The following is a 16,947-nucleotide window of genomic DNA, read 5'->3' as shown; positions in this document are numbered from 1 at the left end:
TCATATTTTTGGATATTAGCGCTTCCTTTCTATATATTAGTGGGACCTTGAGGATTTTGAGCTCGTGTGGAAGTTTGGACTTCAAATCTAGACCTTGTGAGGTCCCTAGTATACAAAGGTCCCTACTTTATTTAGCCTTAGTGGAAATCTTGAGTGAAAAACCCATATTAGAGCATGTTCTTGGCATTTCATGCCCAAAGTGCCATGCATGGATGTAAAGTCTGTGACTTTACATGATAAATAATCCCTGAGAGTGTAGATCTTGAGTTTGGGAAAGTTTTCTGCCTTAAAATCTTCTGATTAGGGAAAGAGTCTGAATGGACTTGCCGAGTTGAGGAGCCGAATCGATGAGTTGGCTAGGGTTTGTCCCGATGAGCTATAAATGTTGTTACTCGGCGAGTTAGGGGTTAACTCGATGAGTTGCACCATCACAAGGACCTATTAGTAGCGACTGGACTCTACGAGTCACATGAGTGCACTTAGCTAGTCTATTCAAACTGGGACTGTTAGCTTGAGTTGACTTCTGTTGACTTTAGAGTTTGGCTAACATAAGTAATGGGGACCGTGCAGCGGTAAAATGGTCTTTTACCCATTCCAAGAGTTAGAGAAAGGGTAAGTGAAATTTTTAGAGTAATTGAATAAGAGTGGGGTATTGATTAGATATGCTTATCTAATGTGTTAGGCGGAGGCTAGTTCGGGATTCCCGAGTACGTGACTGTTACTTGCTAGATTACAAGGTGAGTCTTCTCACTATACTTACCATGAGTGGTACCTTTGTGTGATTGAGATGTTTATTGTACTTATCTGTGTGTTTGATATTCTGCATTATGTGTTTGTGATTTATGTTGAGTATTGTTATTATGAGCTTACTGAGTTGGGACCGGAGGGTCCCACTAAGACACACCGACTAGACAGTCTTATTGAGTATGGCCTAGAGTGGCTAATGAGTTGTGTGTGGTATTTTGGGAACTCACTAAGCTTTCTGCTTATTGTGTTATGTGTTTTAGGTACTTCTCAGGATCACGGGAAGGTGCTGGCTTGATTGTACACACACACACCAAAGATTGTTTTATGATTTAGAGGATCCTAGAGTTTTATATACAGTTTTCTATTGGACATGAGTTTTGATAAATTGACATTGTGACACTTTATGGTATATTTATTGGGGGAGCATCATACCAATGATACTTTTGTTGAGGGGGAGAATCATAGAAATGATTTAATTGTTGAGAGGGGAGCAAAATGGATCAATACAAATTTCTTCAAAATGAAGTCTTCTCACTATACTTACCATGAGTGGTACCTTTGTGTGATTGAGATGTTTATTGTACTTATCTGTGTGTTTGATATTCTGCATTATGTGTTTGTGATTTATGTTGAGTATTGTTATTATAAGCTTACTGAGTTGGGACCGGAGGGTCCCACTAAGACACACCGACTAGACAGTCTTATTGAGTATGGCCTTGAGTGGCTAATGAGTTGTGTGTGGTATTTTGGGAACTCACTAAGCTTTATGCTTACTGTGTTATGTGTTTTAGGTACTTCTCAGGATCACGAGAAGGTGCTGGCTTGATTGTACACACACACACACACACACCAGAGATTGTTTTATGATTTAGAGGATCCTAGAGTTTTATATACAGTTTTCTATTGGACATGAGTTTTGATAAATTGACATTGTGACACTTTATGGTATATTTATTGGGGGAGCATCATACCAATGATACTTTTGTTGAGGGGGAGAATCATAGAAATGATTTAATTGTTGAGGGGGAGCAAAATGGATCAATACAAATTTCTTCAAATGAAGTTTTTAATGATTTAGTTGACAATGTGTCGAATGCAGGAGATGGCTTGGAGAATGAGGAAGAATTCAAAATTTCACCATTGGATTTCGATCCAGCATATCCTCTGATGGATAGATGGACTCGAAATTATCCACAAGAACAAATTCTTGGTCATCCGCAAGCTGGAGTATTAACAAGAGCTCAGATTCATGCGAAAAATAAGGTACTAAATACTCACCAGAAATTTTGTATGTTCATTTTTTTACATCAAAAATTGAACCAAAGTCTGTAAAGATTGTTATAGATGATCCTGATTGGATTCTTGCTATGCAATCTGAATTGGCCGAGTTTGAAAGAAACAAAGTGTGGAGACTTGTTCCAAAACCACAAGATACGGTCTTAAATGGTTTTTTAAAAATAAAATGGATAAAGAAGGTAACACTGTGAGAAATAATGCTAGGATAGTATTTAAAGGATATTCGCAACAAGAAGGAATAGACTATGAAGAAACCTTCGCCCTTATTACAAGACTTGAGGCTGTTCGCATCTTTTTAGCCTATGCATCACATAAAAATTCTGATGTATATCAAATGGATGTGAAGTGTGCTTTTCTCATTGGAGTTCTCAAAGAAATGGTTTATGTTGAACAACCACCAGGTTTTGCCAATTCTCAATACCGTAATTATTGTTATATTCTAGAGAAAGCAGTTTATGGTCTTAAACAAGCTCCAAGTGCATGGTATGCTACTCTTACGAAAATAAGGATCTGTTGATCCAACTCTCTTTTGAAAGAAAGTTTGGAATCATCTTATGTTTGTTCAAATTTATGTCGATGATATTATTTTTGGTTCAACTGATCCTCAATTATCTATTGAATTTGAAAATATGATGAAAAGTCAATTTAAGATGAGCATGATGTGGAAGATAAACAATTTTCTGGGATTTATTATTCATCAAAGTAGAGACGGAATATTATTCAATCAAGAGAAGTATACAAGAAATCTTCTTGAGAAGTTTGGAATGACGAATAGCATAAAGTTGAGAGTCCCAATGGCAGTTGGTAGAAGACTAAGTTTTTTATTGGAAAAACCAGCTGTTGATTTCACATTTATCGAAGCATGATATGTTCGTTACTATATCTCATGGCTAGTCGACCTGATATTATGTTTTCTGTGTGCAATTGTGCTAGGTACCAATCGAATCCTAGGGAACCTCATCTTACTACTATAAAGAATATTTTTCATTATCTTAAAGGAACAATATCATTAGGATTGTGGTATCCTTTGTAAACAGAGTTTTTCATTCAACCATTCTCAGATGTTGATCTTGGTGGGTGTCAACTTAATCGAAAAAGCACAAGTGGTGGATGTCAAGTCTTGGATAGGAATCTTTTGAGATGGCAATCAAAGAAACAAACATGTGTTTCGATTTCTACAACAGAAGCAGAGTATGTTGTTGCAGCAACTTGTACTTCTCAAATCAAATGGATTCAAAGTCAACTGAGTGATTATGCAATCACTATGAAGAAAATTTTGTTGTATTGTTATTCACAAAGTTTCATCCGCATTTGTCACAATCCTGTGTAACATTTGAAAACAAAGCACATTGCTCTCCATTATCACTTCATAAATGATTGTGTCGAAGATGCATGGAAACATTGAAATTCATTTCATAAAAACTACTGATCAGGTTGCTGATATTTTTTACAAAACCATTGGATGAAAAATCTTTCGTTAGAATTCTAACGGGTTTAGGGATGATCGATGCGAATTCAATTCCGAGATTAATTTCGAAAGACTGACAAACCAAAATGAGGGACAGTTGTCGAGTCAGCGGTTACTGTTCACAGTCAAAGCTTCGACATGCTTCGCTTTCATATCAAGGTTTGATTAAATCTTCGTTATTTTTTTCATTATTTTTTTCTCTGTCCTTTATTATCAAAAACAACAAAAAGATTTTTCATTTTTGTTCTTTAAAATTCAAAAATATCAAAAAGATTTTCTTATTTTTGATACTTATTTCAAAAATCAAAAATCCAAAAATATTTTGTTTTGTTTTTTTCTTTTAATGTTTTCTTGTGTAGCTTTTTAGCGAATATTTTTGATAGCTCTTGCTTGATGCATTATGGGAAGGTATATCTTCGAAACTATGTACTAGTTAAGTTATCCCTAGAAGCATGCTGCAATATATCGACCCAAGCCTCCATGATACTATGTGTTTTCGAAAGCCTTCATGGATTTTTCATCACGAAAAATTCCTTCCCAATCTGGCTGTATTCACATTAGTCTCTGAGCTACCTTACTCTTCCTATATGAGTTAAGAGTTTCCTGGTTGGTCCAAATATAGCAGAGGTACGTTCGAATCTTAAACCACTCTTTTTCATCCTAAGATTCTTTAACATTCACACAAAATGACATATGTCCAAGAGATCTCTAATCTACACCAATCAGGATTTAGACATATCAAACATCTGTGTTTATCATGTGGATTCATGAGATCGTGATGAACGTGAAACCCAAAATATTGAGCAATTCAAGGAATTGATAGGGAACTTTGTTCCAGATTTTAACGAAACATTTGTTTCAGTACCTATTTTCGATACTCCAAATCATATTCTTTTGTTTTGCATGATCTTGATCAAATGTTCGAACCCACGACTTTTGTTACCTAACAAGATCCAAATATAATCTTTGTTTTGTGGAATATGATTTCAGTTTAAGTATCATTCTAAATCTTCGTCACTTGATTAATTTTTCCAAAGCCTACTTGTCACTGACTACACTAGTCATACATGTAATTTTGTTTACAATTTGTCACTCTTATGTTTCGATGTTCTTTGAAACGAAATTTTTTAGCCACCCACGAATCTTGATAAAAGGAGCCCTTCAATACTTCTTTATAAGTACTTGATTATAATTCACGAGAAACCACACAAATTGTTTGTCATCTCTCTTGATGAATAATGAAGCGATCTTTGCGTGGGATCTTACTGCTTTTATGTCGAAATATTTTTGACATCACAGTATCCAAAATTTTCTTATCTCGCTTCTTATTTTTTTCTTTGGTACACTTTGCACTCACGAAATCCTTGAGGTTCTGAATAATACCAACTCAGGCTGATGATTTCGAAATTCTGGCACATGACTTTGCTTTATAACCTGAAAGTGAAAGAGCCCAACCTCCATATCGAAGGTTACTAACGGTTCTCATTCCATGGGGGCAAGCGAAATATTTGACTGATATGACTTTTTGAGTTCTTGTCCGGTTTTCAAGGAAAAAGTGCACATTAATTTCTGACGCGTGGCTAATTTTCCGACAATTGGTAAGATTTTCAAGGAGCCATGCCAGCCTCATTTAATGCCAGAAACCACTTCAAATTTAAATTTACGATACATATAAAAAGGGGTTTTGGGGTTCATTCCAATTTTACACATTCTGCAAATCCCCAAATTAAAAAACTCTCTATCTTCTTCATCGATTCTTCAAACCCTAACCATGGCTATAACAAATGTTCATGTTGATCCATCACAAACCACTGAAGATATTATTTCACAACCGATGATGAAGATGAAAAGAACAAACTTCCAAGTTGAAGATGATGTCTCTGTTTATCTTGAGGAATTGAAGATGCTCATCGTTGCTCTTCAACATTCTGTGTTATCCAAGGCGATGTTCTATTATTTTTCTATACCAGTTTCATGGTTGTCTCTTGCTAGCTCTATAGCTACATATAACTATACAAAGAACACAATCACTTTTCAACCGATGAATGACAAGAAGTTTCAATTATCAAAGAAGACTTTTGCTCATATTCTTAATCTTGCAAATGTTGAACCGTTCTACAAGGCAACGAATGAACAAATCATTCATATGTTTAATGATATGGGTTACCAACCTACTATTACTAAAATTAGTGAGTCTAAGAAGTCTGGACTTTCTTGTCTGTGGAATTTTTTCTTTGGGATTTATGTCCAGTGCTTAACTGGAAGAACAGTAGGGTTGGATAAAGGACGTTTGGAGATTTATGCAATGGTAGCAGGATTATATTACGATTTATCGTTGGACTATGAAACGCAACTGTAACATCCCGTGTATTAAACAAATAAATAGATAAGGGTTAATGTGAATAGTGATCCTAAAGTAAATAGTATTTAGAGGGGTGTTGGTGTTGGGGACCTAACTGATACAATTTTGGATTTTAAGGGTTAAAAGAGTAAGTTTTGGATTTAAATTGAGAAGGGTTTTAGAATTCAGGGTGTGTATGGTATGTTTTGGACCCAAATCAAAAGGAATTTATAGAGTCAGGGGCTAAAGGGTAACTTTTGGATTAATATTGAAATAATTTTGTAGGGAGGGACCAAAAGTGATTATTTGGCAAGAGAGTTTGAATGGACATGAGTTTAACCCCGTATCCTTATTTTCCTTCCCTTAGTTGTCACGGAACCCTAACCCTACACCTTGTGATATCGGCCGCCACCACCATGGATTACATCTTCAGCTGTCACTGTCTGTGGAAGCCTTCTCGGAGCCACCAACAACTACTTTGCCATTGGAGATGCGACCCTAATGTCGGAGACGTCGTAGTAGCCGACTGATCTACTGTGACTGACTATTGGATCTATTGGATTAGGGATTCTAAATGTGCGAGTCGTGATCGAATGGGGCTCCCGGTAAGTACCTTCACCGCCCATTTATCCCTTTTTCTCCGTTCTTCCGACGGTCTTGGCGTCGGGAGTGTCGGCTCTGGCCGCCGCCGCCCGTTGGCGGCAATATCTGTGTATTTCGGCGATATTAGCTGTTGAATGTTGGCTGGACATTATGTGTTGAGAATTTTCCGAGTTGTTATGGTGTTTATTGAGGACGGTTTCGTATTATCTAACCGGAAAATGAAGGGAAAGCTAACCACCACCACCGTGAGGTGGTGGCTGCTACCCGTTATTGTTTTTTTCCACCTTCTACCGCCACTAGCCACCATGAATGGTGGCTTTGGGTGTGTTTAGGGGGTGTATGCCTAGTATTTTCCTTGTTTTTGGTGTTTTGGAGGTTGTATGTGTGTTTATGTGGTCGGAAAACTCACCACCACCACTGATAGGTTGTGGCCCCCACCGTGAGGTGGTGGCTACCACCGTGAGCCGCCACTAGCCACCACTACCTGAGGTGGTAGTGGGTGGTGCCTAGCCTAGTGGAACCCTAATTGGCCAACACTACTAGAAAAAAGGCCTTTTACGACGCTCATTGCGCGTCGTAAAAGGCTCAGACGACGCGCAAATGCGTGTCAAGGAAGGCCATGTCATAAAGATAGACGACGCGCATTTGCGTGTCGTCTAGAGACGACGCGCATTTACGACGCGCATTTACGACGCTCTCTTATGATACGCAATGCGCGTCAAGGAAGGCCATGTCATAAAGATAGACGACGTGCAAATGCGCGTCATCTAGAGACGACACACCCTTATGATACGCAATGGGCGTCAAGGAAGGCCATGTCATAAAGATAGACGACGTGCAAATGCGCGTCATCTATAGACGACGCGCTCTTATGATACGCAATGCGCGTCAAGGAAGGCCATGTCATAAAGGAAGATGACGCTCAAATGCGCGTCGTCTAGAGACGACGCGTGCTTATGATACGCAATGCATGTCAAGGAAGGCCATGTCATAAAGAAAGACGAAGCTCATTCGCATGTCGTAACCTTACGTCTCTCGTTTTTACAACGCGCCTTTACGACGTTTTTACGACGTGCATTTACAACACACATTTACAACGTGAATACACATAATAAATGACAAATATACCAAAACATTCATTTTCATCTAAACGTCAAACAACTTTACATATATGTTGAATTACCTAAGTTGTAACTACATGTTACCTTAAGTAACATTACTAAAAGTTAGCAAAAAATTGTACATGTGTCTCAAAAGACTACCTAGCATTACACATGTCAAAAGACCATACCTAGCATTAGTGGTTAACCATAACATTGTTTTGCGGATACATTGTCAAAAGACCATACATATCATCGATAAATGAAGCCTGTAACAAACGTTGACCATTCTTCACGTATCTCATCGATATCAGCAGTTGTGTACTCAGCTTTGCCATCCCCGATCTGTGAAAACATTTGCATATTGTTTTTATTAATAAAAAATATCATATTAACATATTCTGTAACAGTAAGTTGCTATATTTTAACAACTAAGCATTGTAGTTTCAAATGAATGAAAGCACATATTCTGTAATAGTAAGGATGCCATAAATTATAGTAATGAAAGTAGAATGCTATATCCTTACATTGTCTTTGACCAACACTTCAATTCCTTCTTCCACTATCTCCTTCATGAACCTTAGCATGTAGTAGCCACATTCGGTAGATCCGGGCTGAACTGGACACTACAAAGTTACATATAAAATAATCATTTCAATTGATCCAAAAAATAAAGTTAAAACTACAATTTCAATAAGGAATTAAGTGCTGACCGTAACATTAACCCAATTTAGTTTAACCCTTTTGTTGGATCCACTTTGTGTAGTGTACAAAACCATTGCCCTATAAAAAAAACATTAACAAATATGTGTTTATTGTACTCACATCAAGTGTTTTGATAATTTATATTACTTACGAATCAACAATTTGCTTCAACTGCATATTGAAATTGCCAGAGCTCAAGGAATCAAGATAATAGCAAGTAGCCGATTTCATGTCTAGTACACCCAATACCCAATGTCTTCTACAAAAACCACAAAAAAAAATAAAATGTCAAATAACATAATTGCAGTCATTTTAAAAATAAAATGTCAAATAACAATACCCGGGATTGTAGGGCATAAAGATGATGTCATTGCCCTTTCTTTTAGACAACCGATCTGCTAAACCTCTGCTTGCATCGTCAATATTCTTAGATTTCCCTTTACGCGTACTTGGTGAGATTACTGCCGGGTTCACAAAGCAAATTCCATGGTCTCTTTCTGGGGCGCCATACTTCAATTTGTTAAACAACACCCTGTTATCATACAAACACTAAATTCATTAAACATTTTTTTTAAGACACATTGTTATTTAAATTAAATTTCTTGCACTTACATCATATAAGACACAATAACAGCACCAGTCAGCTCATCCATTGTAAGAACTGCTTCAAAATCATCCCAAGTTAAGTACGTGTAACTATCGTACCCAAAAAGATCATTCTCACTCTGCACTCTTATAGAATCAACCTTTGTAACTTGTCCATCAGTCATCATTGCAGTCATTTTCAAAATACTACTGTTCTCAATACTTATCCTTGTCTTCATCTGTGCTCTGGTCCACCTTCTTTGTACGCACATTTTGTTTCTCCTTTTTAATCTTCTTTTCTATTCCAATCAGTACTTCTTCCACATCATTCCCTTCTTCCACATCATTCCCCCCTTCCATATCACATGGTTGTTTTTCTTTCTTATTACTTCCTATTTCTTCTTTTGGAGGTGTTGCATCTTCCTTCACTGGTGTTACATCTTCATTCACTGGTGTTGCAGCTTTCTTCACTGGTGTTGCATGCTTTTTCACAGATTTCGCCACCACTTTTCCCTACAAATGCAATCAAAAATACAAATAGTATTACCAAAAAACTTAAGAACTCACTCAAATATCAGAAAAATTAAGATAACCAAGGGAAAATATGTTCAAATAGTATTACCAGGTCAGAGCATCGAATAACTAAGTGTCTTGGCCAGCTTAGTATGTGTCCCAGTGCATCTTTGACCTTCACAATGAACTCCTCTTCAAGTGGAAAGGGTACTAAAGCTTTTCCTTGCAAAATTGTTTCAATCATAACTTCAATGTTTTCATCTGTTACATAAACATAAAAAATAATTAAGATTCAATCTTCTAAAAAATGAAAATATATAAATAATAATAATGCAAATATATTTCAAAATACCCGATGCTTTCATTATGGTTCCTTTAGCAACCACATTTGCAGCAAATTCAACCGCAAGAAGACATGAATTATCCTGCAAAATATAGTATGTTAGTTTGTAGAAAAAGAAAATTATTTAAATATATTTTTCATAATTGTCTTCAAGGACTTACAAGTGATTCATTTTGTGGTTGTTTTTCAAATTCTTCAATGACGCCCCCTATTTGGCAACTTGCAGCTTCAGAAACATTAAGTACACCTCTTTTTAGTTTCTCCAAGTCATCTTCAAGTTTGTTTATTCGTTTATCCACCCTCTCGTTCTCAATCTCCAAGTAATACTTAACATTCTTGGGTAAATAAAAGTATTGCTGTGGCGTTATAAATCTACCCATCCCTCGTACACGCCCACGTTGTTCCTGAGTACCCAACGCCTCTGTAAGCACATCATGTGTTCCACATGTAAGCTCTCCAAAGCTTCCCGATTTCTGAAGCTCATCCTGTAAAACAAAATGGGACAAATGTTAGAAAAATAAAATGGGACAAATGTTATGTTTTTTTTATATATTTGGGAATTAATGAAACTTACAATTTTCTCAACAATCGTCTTCACATCTGCATCGTATCCTCCTGTCTTCAACTCTCTTGCTTTTTTCCACAGCACTGTCCTATCAATCTCCTCTTCCGTCTTGCCGGTTTCTTGCATCTAAATTATCAAGAATAACAAAATAAATTAACATAAATATATACAAATAAAATAATCAATATTCAGTGGGAATCATACAATGTCATTAATGAGTCCAGCATATCCTTTTCTGCTCAAACGATGATTGTATTTATGATGTGCACGAGTATTTTAAGCTTTCATACTTTTCTCCTGCATTAGAAACATTAAAATTATAAATACAAACATTAAAATTGTAACTACAAATGCATATAAGAAAAGTTTAACAAACCTCCCACTTCTTTGTAACTCTATGGGATACAAAAACTTTCCAATCTTCTTTCTTTATAAACGGATAATCTTTCGGAGGTTTGAATAGATTTGCCTTGGGATATTTACTTCGGTTCTTAATGAACTTGGCATATAGATAATGCTTGAAGTTTCTCCACTTCTTCCCGATCGATTGGAGAATTTGCTTCCGGCTCTTTGGGTCAACTACAAACTTTTCCTGAAACATAAAAAAAAGGTTGGTTCAAAAACAAATCTGAACAGGGACAAAAACAGGGACAAAAACAGATCTGAACAAAGGTAATAACAGGAAGAAAACAGAGACTTACCAAAACATATTGCCATAATCCTTCCCTTACTTCCTCACCAACTTCCAGCCACGACTCATAGGTTATGGGAACCATTGTTCTTGCAACCAAACCCTCAAAAGTAGACAGTTTTGTGGCTTCCTTTCCAACCGGGACACCTTTTTTATTGTAAGTTATTACAAGCTTCACTTTATTAGCTTTTGTCTTTGTTGTCGGACCTCTTTGTTTGGAGTCCTCGTGATCAGAAGCTGAATCTGATTCCATGTCACAAAAACACAACCTGTTTCAACAAGATTCAAATTAAATTAAGTACGTTGTTATTTGTTGCAGTTGGACATTGATTAATCACATTCAAAATCTGAAATAAAAACATACCAAAAACTTTATTATTCTGCAAAAAAAATATTTAAACTAATATGCCCTAGCCATCCGGACGCGTACACAAAAATCATCATCAAGGTCTAATAAAGCGGAGTCTTGTGTTAAATCAAAAGTAACATCAAATTCCAACATATCATCAGTTTCACCATTTGATCCATACTTGTACATCCTATGAGGTGTGAATCCAACAACATGCAAATTCTCATCTTGTTGATCTTGAACATAAAAAACCTGTTTGACTTGACTAGCTAATACGAAGGGTTCAGACTTTTGACCAAGCCTATCAAAGTTAACTACCGTGAATCCTAAATCATCCTTTTTTACTCCACGACTATCAACCCAATCACACATGAATACAGGAATACTAAACATGTGATAATTAAGATCCCATATATCCTTTATACGGCCGAAGTAAGTTACAGCACCATACACAGGATTGGAGTCTTTTGCACTAGCAATCTGCATGGTATGTGCAACTAAAGACACTCCACTGCATTGAGTTGTTCTAGACTCATCTCGAGATGTTGTATGAAAATGATATTCATTTATGGCAAAACCGTTATATTTAGTAACAGCAAAATTAGGCCCTTTGGCCAACCAACGAACATCATCACAAATATCTTCCCCGTTAGCCAAACGTTTTCCAACCTAATAGAAAAATATATAATTAATGTAATTCAAAAAAATAATTAAAAATATTGTAATTCTAACAATCTTATTTTAAAAACAAACCTCTTTCTTAAACCAACTAATAAATGTCCGACTATGTTGGCTCTGCAACCATGTACTCTTGCGAGCATGACGGGGGTTCAGATCCTTCAATTCCAACATATGTTGCCTGAAGTGTATTACAAGTTAAAAGAATGTTTTATATGATAGATAATGGTATAAGAGTATACAGTTTCATGTAATTCTTACTCTATATACGGCTCCACAACAACAGTGTTTCGTAATACATAAAGATGAGCTTGATCAAGTAACTGAGCATCTACAACATCAATTGTAGCCTTTGATAAAGGCTTGCCACTGCGGATTCTTTCATCAACACGCTCATGAGGATTGCCAATTGATGTCTTGTTTTTTAAGTAGTCTGAACAAAATTCTAAGGCCTCCTCTGCCACATAACACTCTGCAATGCAACCCTCGGGTCGATGATGATTTCTTACATACCCTTTAAGTGTTTTCATGTATCTCTCAAATGGATACATCCACCTAAAATGAACCGGGCCACACAACCTCACCTCTCTAACTAAATGCACCATCAAGTGAGTCATGACATCGAAAAATGAAGGAGGAAAGTACTTCTCTAACAAACATAATGTTAATACGATGTCACTTTGCAACTTGCCTAGCTTACTAACATCAACAACTTTACTACACAACTCATTGAAAAAATGACACAGGCTTAGGATTGTTCTCCGCACCTTCACATCTAACACCCCTTTGATTCCAAATGGAAGAAGTTGTTGCATTAGTACATGGCAATCATTAGACTTCAAACCATTCATCTTTGAAACATCATCCGACACGAAATTCTTGAAATTAGAGCAATACCCATAAGGAACTTTTATGTTAGACAGGGTTTCATAAAATAGATGCTTCTCTGCGGAATTCAATGTGTACTTGGCAGGCGGAAGCCAATGTCGATCCCCTTTTGGTTCAGGTCGTAATTCAGTCTTGATGCCCAACGCTTCAAGATCTTGTCGTGCTTTTAATCCATCCTTCGTCTTGTGAGGCAAATTCAACGCTGTCCCATAAACACTCCCGGTCACATTTTTTTCTATGTGCATGAGATCTAACTGATGGCGAACAGGCAACTTCTTCCAATATTCAAGTTCAAAAAAAATTGACTTTTTATGCCAAAATTTAGATCTCTCGTCGATACTTTCTTTTTTCTTCTTTGTCTTCTCCTTCTTTGGCGTTTCCTTCGTTGACGCTCCCTTCCTTGACTTTATCTTCTTTAACTTTATCTTCTTTGATCCTACCTTCTTTGGCTTTATTTTCTTACCCCATGTAGTCTCAAATCCCGCCAGATAGTCATAAATCTCTTCACCTGATGATGGTTGTGGCATAAAATCGTGCTCCTGTTGATTGTTGAAATGTTTTTTTCTTTTGCGAAAAGGATGTTCAAGTGGTAGGAATCTTCTATGCCCAAGGAAGCATACTTTTTTGGACTTTGGCAACCATTGTGAACAAGTATTCTTTGAACATATTGGACAAGCATAATAACCTTTGGTAACACACCCCGAAAGATTACCATACGCGGGAAAATCACTTATAGTCCAAAGTAATATTGCTCTTAAATTGAAGTATTCTTTCTTATGAGAATCAAAAGTCTCAACGCCAGTTTCCCACAAGAGCTTTAGATCTTCTATCAATGGTGCCAAGTAGACATCAATATTGTTACCAGGTTGGTTTGGCCCGGATATCAACAGAGTCAACATCATGAATTTTCTTGACATACACAAATAAGGGGGTAGATTATATGTTATTAGGATAACTGGCCAACAACTATGCTTGGAACTTAATGACTTGTGTGGATTGATACCATCAGCAGACAAGGCTAATCTAAGATTTCGTTTTTCCTGTCCGAATTCTTTCCACGTGTTATCAACAAGCTTCCAAGAAGGGGTATCGCGAGGATGAGTAAGCTTCCCACTATTGACCCGACCTTGTGCATGCCAAGTTAAGTCATGAGCAATTTGTGGTATTGAAAACATTCTTCTAAATCTAGGGATGATAGGAAAATACCACAAAACTTTTGAAGGTACGTTTTTGGAATTCTTCTTCCAACGAGAAGTGCCACAAGTTGGACAATGAGAAGCATCTTTATGTTCTTTCCAGAATAGAACACAATCATTTTCACATGCATGAATATTCTCATATTGTAGACCTACTCCTTTTAGCAACTTCTTGGACTCATATATCGAGCTAGGGATGGTATTGTTTGATGGTAAGATATCTTTTAGGACAAACAACAAAGCATCAAAACTAGCATCAGACCATCCAAATTGACCCTTCAAATGTTGGAATTTCAATAATCCACTAAGTGCATTATACTTTGACCCTACATAAAGTGGCTTATCACACTCTTCAAGAAGTGATTTCAACGAATCAGGTTCATCGTCTACGTATTTGAAGGCATCATGAAGCATATCCTTTGTATAAATAGAATCAGGAGGAATGGAATTGTTAGGGCATCTAGAATCACTATTGGGTTGTTTTTCTCCATGGAAAGACCAAATCTTATAATTCTCATCGAAGCTGTGGGCAAACAAATGATAACAGACATTGTCAATTGAGTGGTGACACAAATTGATGCAATTTACACAAGGGCATGGAATAACATCTAACTTTGGATTATTAGTTTGTGCAAACTCTAGAAAAGCATTCACACCTTCATCATATGCATTTGATAATCTACTAGAGGAAATCCATGATTTATCCATTAAACATTTGTTGCCAACCTACATAATTATTTACCATTTAAAGCAATAATGATTACGCATGTTTAGGGACAAAAACTATGCAAAAACAAAACTGTACAGGGCCAAAACTATACAGGGGCAAAAAAATTGTACAGGGGCCAAAACTGTACAGTGACAAAACTGAAGCAGGGAACAAAACTGTATAGGTTATCATTTACTTTTTCAGCATCCAGTTACTTTTTCAGCTTGTTTGAATATTTTTATGTGTTTGTTATAAAATTTTATGAACTTTTACAGAAATTTGAAAATTAGAAATACTTTTAAAATTTTGAATATGATCTTTTTTGCAGAAATTTTAAAGTTAGAAATGGGCTAAACAGGTGTCCAGCACAAAACCACCTGCAAACCCGTTATTTCATAATTTATGGGTTTGACCTTTTTACCCTTGGGTGGTCAATCTGTTTAAAATTAGGTATTAACTGTCAGTTGACAGTTACATTCTAAAAATGTATAAATATTTATGTTTGATGTTAATTGTGATTAATACTGCATAAGAACTTCCTATAGGTATGGCTGTTCTTTGTTGTTTTTTTCTTTCTTTCTTTCTCTTCTGTCTTTGTTGGTTAATGAGTTGATGTTTCTACTTGTTTCCATTCCTGATTTAATGTGGCAGATTGAGGTTAGTAAAATTTTCATCACAAGTCGATTAATTATCATTTTATTATTATTTAAAGATGATTGAATTGATTTGTATGAATCCTGTGAAAGGGTGAGTACCTAAGATCTATAAAAGATCTGTTAGAAAAGAAGGAGCACAACTACAACCTAATCAAGGTAACTCACAGTCACAGGTAAACTCTCTGTTTCTCAAGGTTGTTTTTATTATCTGTAATAACTTTAGTTATAGATTAATTATTGTTTTTGTTATAATATGATTGAATTGATTTGTATGAATCCTGTTAAAGGGTGAACATGATGGATCTGTTAGAAAAGAAGAGGTGCAGGTGTTATATGTATTGCTTGTAGAGTAGCAAGAAGCTTTTTGGATGACATTCTTTTTAATCTCATTCTGTTGAGCTATATGTTATATGTATTGCTTGTAGAGTATGTACAATATATGTTAGGCTTTTGATTGTTTTTAATGTTAAGTTAAAAAGGCTTGGATATTTTAAACGAATATTCACAAAAATGAATTTTTAATCAAAATAATATAATAGAATCTATATTAGAAAATGAAAAATAAAAAACTTATGTACCCTAAAAAATAGATAGATTAAAAATAAATACCTTTTCTTACCTGAGTATGTGGAATATCAGTGTAATTTATAGCAGAAACTGTTGCTTTATCACCCTTTGAGCTTGCAGCAAGTAACAAAAAAATTGTAACTCATTGTAACTATATGCATATTGCAATGCACAATTATGAAAAAAATTAACGAGCAGCATTTAGCAAAATATGTGTGAAGAAAGGTTCACATAATGCAAGCTTGGATATTATACTTTGAAGCATGCGTTTGTTGCTTCTGGCTCTAAGGATTTGAACATTGGTGGGACAAGAGACTGGCATGCATATATATTCAAGAGAAACAGCCAAATGGAATTGTATTCATTCTAATATAGGGGTAAAAAATCATGGTACTGTGATAACTGATGCATACATTGATGTTACTGTAAAAAATAGCTTTTTGCTCTCAGCTGCTCTTTTTATATACGAGATAAAAGTACCCGATCTTCAAAAATTCACATTAAATCACTCATAAATCCAATTAAAAAGACTTTTTAGTTGTTAAAATCGCCTAAGAGCTTTCTAAAACTCGAATGTTGTAAGTTTCTTGAAAAGACTTCATTAAAGTAACTAAAAATCACGTTTTCATAAAGCAAGCAATGCTGTCAACTCAGAAATCATGCCCATTTATGCTTTAGTGTGACCATGAAACTAACCACAGTCAGATTATGTCAAAGCCTAGAAACATCTCATTCATCAATCCTATTATAAGTATACAAAATGCAAAGCTAGAATAGTAATTTTTGCCATGTAAGCTAATGTTTTTGGTAGTGCCCATCATACCTACTTGCATGGGAAACCAGGGACATCAACCTTCTAAATGACTAAAAGTAGGTTCTACTCCTAATTGCATTTGATCATAAGTGAAAAATTTTTCTTGTAAGAATAAATTAATAAGTGGAGGAGA

The 16,947-nt window shown here is 35.9% G+C and overlaps 1 protein-coding gene and 1 long non-coding RNA gene across 2 annotated transcripts; both read right to left on the bottom strand.

Annotated features, from left to right (window-relative positions):
- Window positions 1-7,651: 7,651 nt before the first annotated feature.
- LOC145060556 (uncharacterized) lies at window positions 7,652-8,339 on the bottom strand. The gene is made up of 3 exons (XR_013686810.1): window positions 8,269-8,339; window positions 8,083-8,181; window positions 7,652-7,900 (listed from the first exon to the last, which is right to left on the bottom strand). It is a non-coding gene; the product is annotated as an uncharacterized LOC145060556 (long non-coding RNA).
- Window positions 8,340-9,061: 722 nt separating this feature from the next.
- On the bottom strand, window positions 9,062-16,602 carry LOC145059999 (uncharacterized). Its single transcript, XM_079007744.1, has 15 exons — window positions 16,598-16,602; window positions 16,414-16,485; window positions 16,053-16,113; window positions 13,293-14,794; window positions 12,246-13,199; window positions 12,060-12,165; window positions 11,388-11,975; window positions 11,283-11,304; window positions 10,968-11,200; window positions 10,643-10,858; window positions 10,276-10,392; window positions 9,863-10,186; window positions 9,711-9,783; window positions 9,468-9,619; window positions 9,062-9,358 (listed from the first exon to the last, which is right to left on the bottom strand). The coding sequence occupies exons 1-15, from the start codon at window positions 16,600-16,602 to the stop codon at window positions 9,062-9,064; spliced, it is 4,722 nt and encodes a 1,573-aa protein (XP_078863870.1).
- Window positions 16,603-16,947: the final 345 nt, after the last annotated feature.

The sequence above is a fragment of the Lactuca serriola genome, chromosome 6 (assembly GCF_051521515.1).
Source record: "Lactuca serriola cultivar US96UC23 chromosome 6, Lser_US96UC23_V15, whole genome shotgun sequence".
Lineage (NCBI taxonomy): Eukaryota > Viridiplantae > Streptophyta > Magnoliopsida > Asterales > Asteraceae > Lactuca > Lactuca serriola.
This window is presented reverse-complemented; position numbering and strand designations above follow the sequence as displayed.

What these genes read in the sequence shown, in the direction of transcription:
- LOC145059999 (XM_079007744.1), bottom strand. An exon ending in AACCATAATGAAAGCATCGG is followed by an intron (nt 9,620 to 9,710) that starts GTATTTTGAAAT and finishes TTTATGTAACAG; the next exon opens with ATGAAAACATTGAAGTTATG. An exon ending in TTATTCGATGCTCTGACCTG is followed by an intron (nt 9,359 to 9,467) that starts GTAATACTATTT and finishes TTGCATTTGTAG; the next exon opens with GGAAAAGTGGTGGCGAAATC.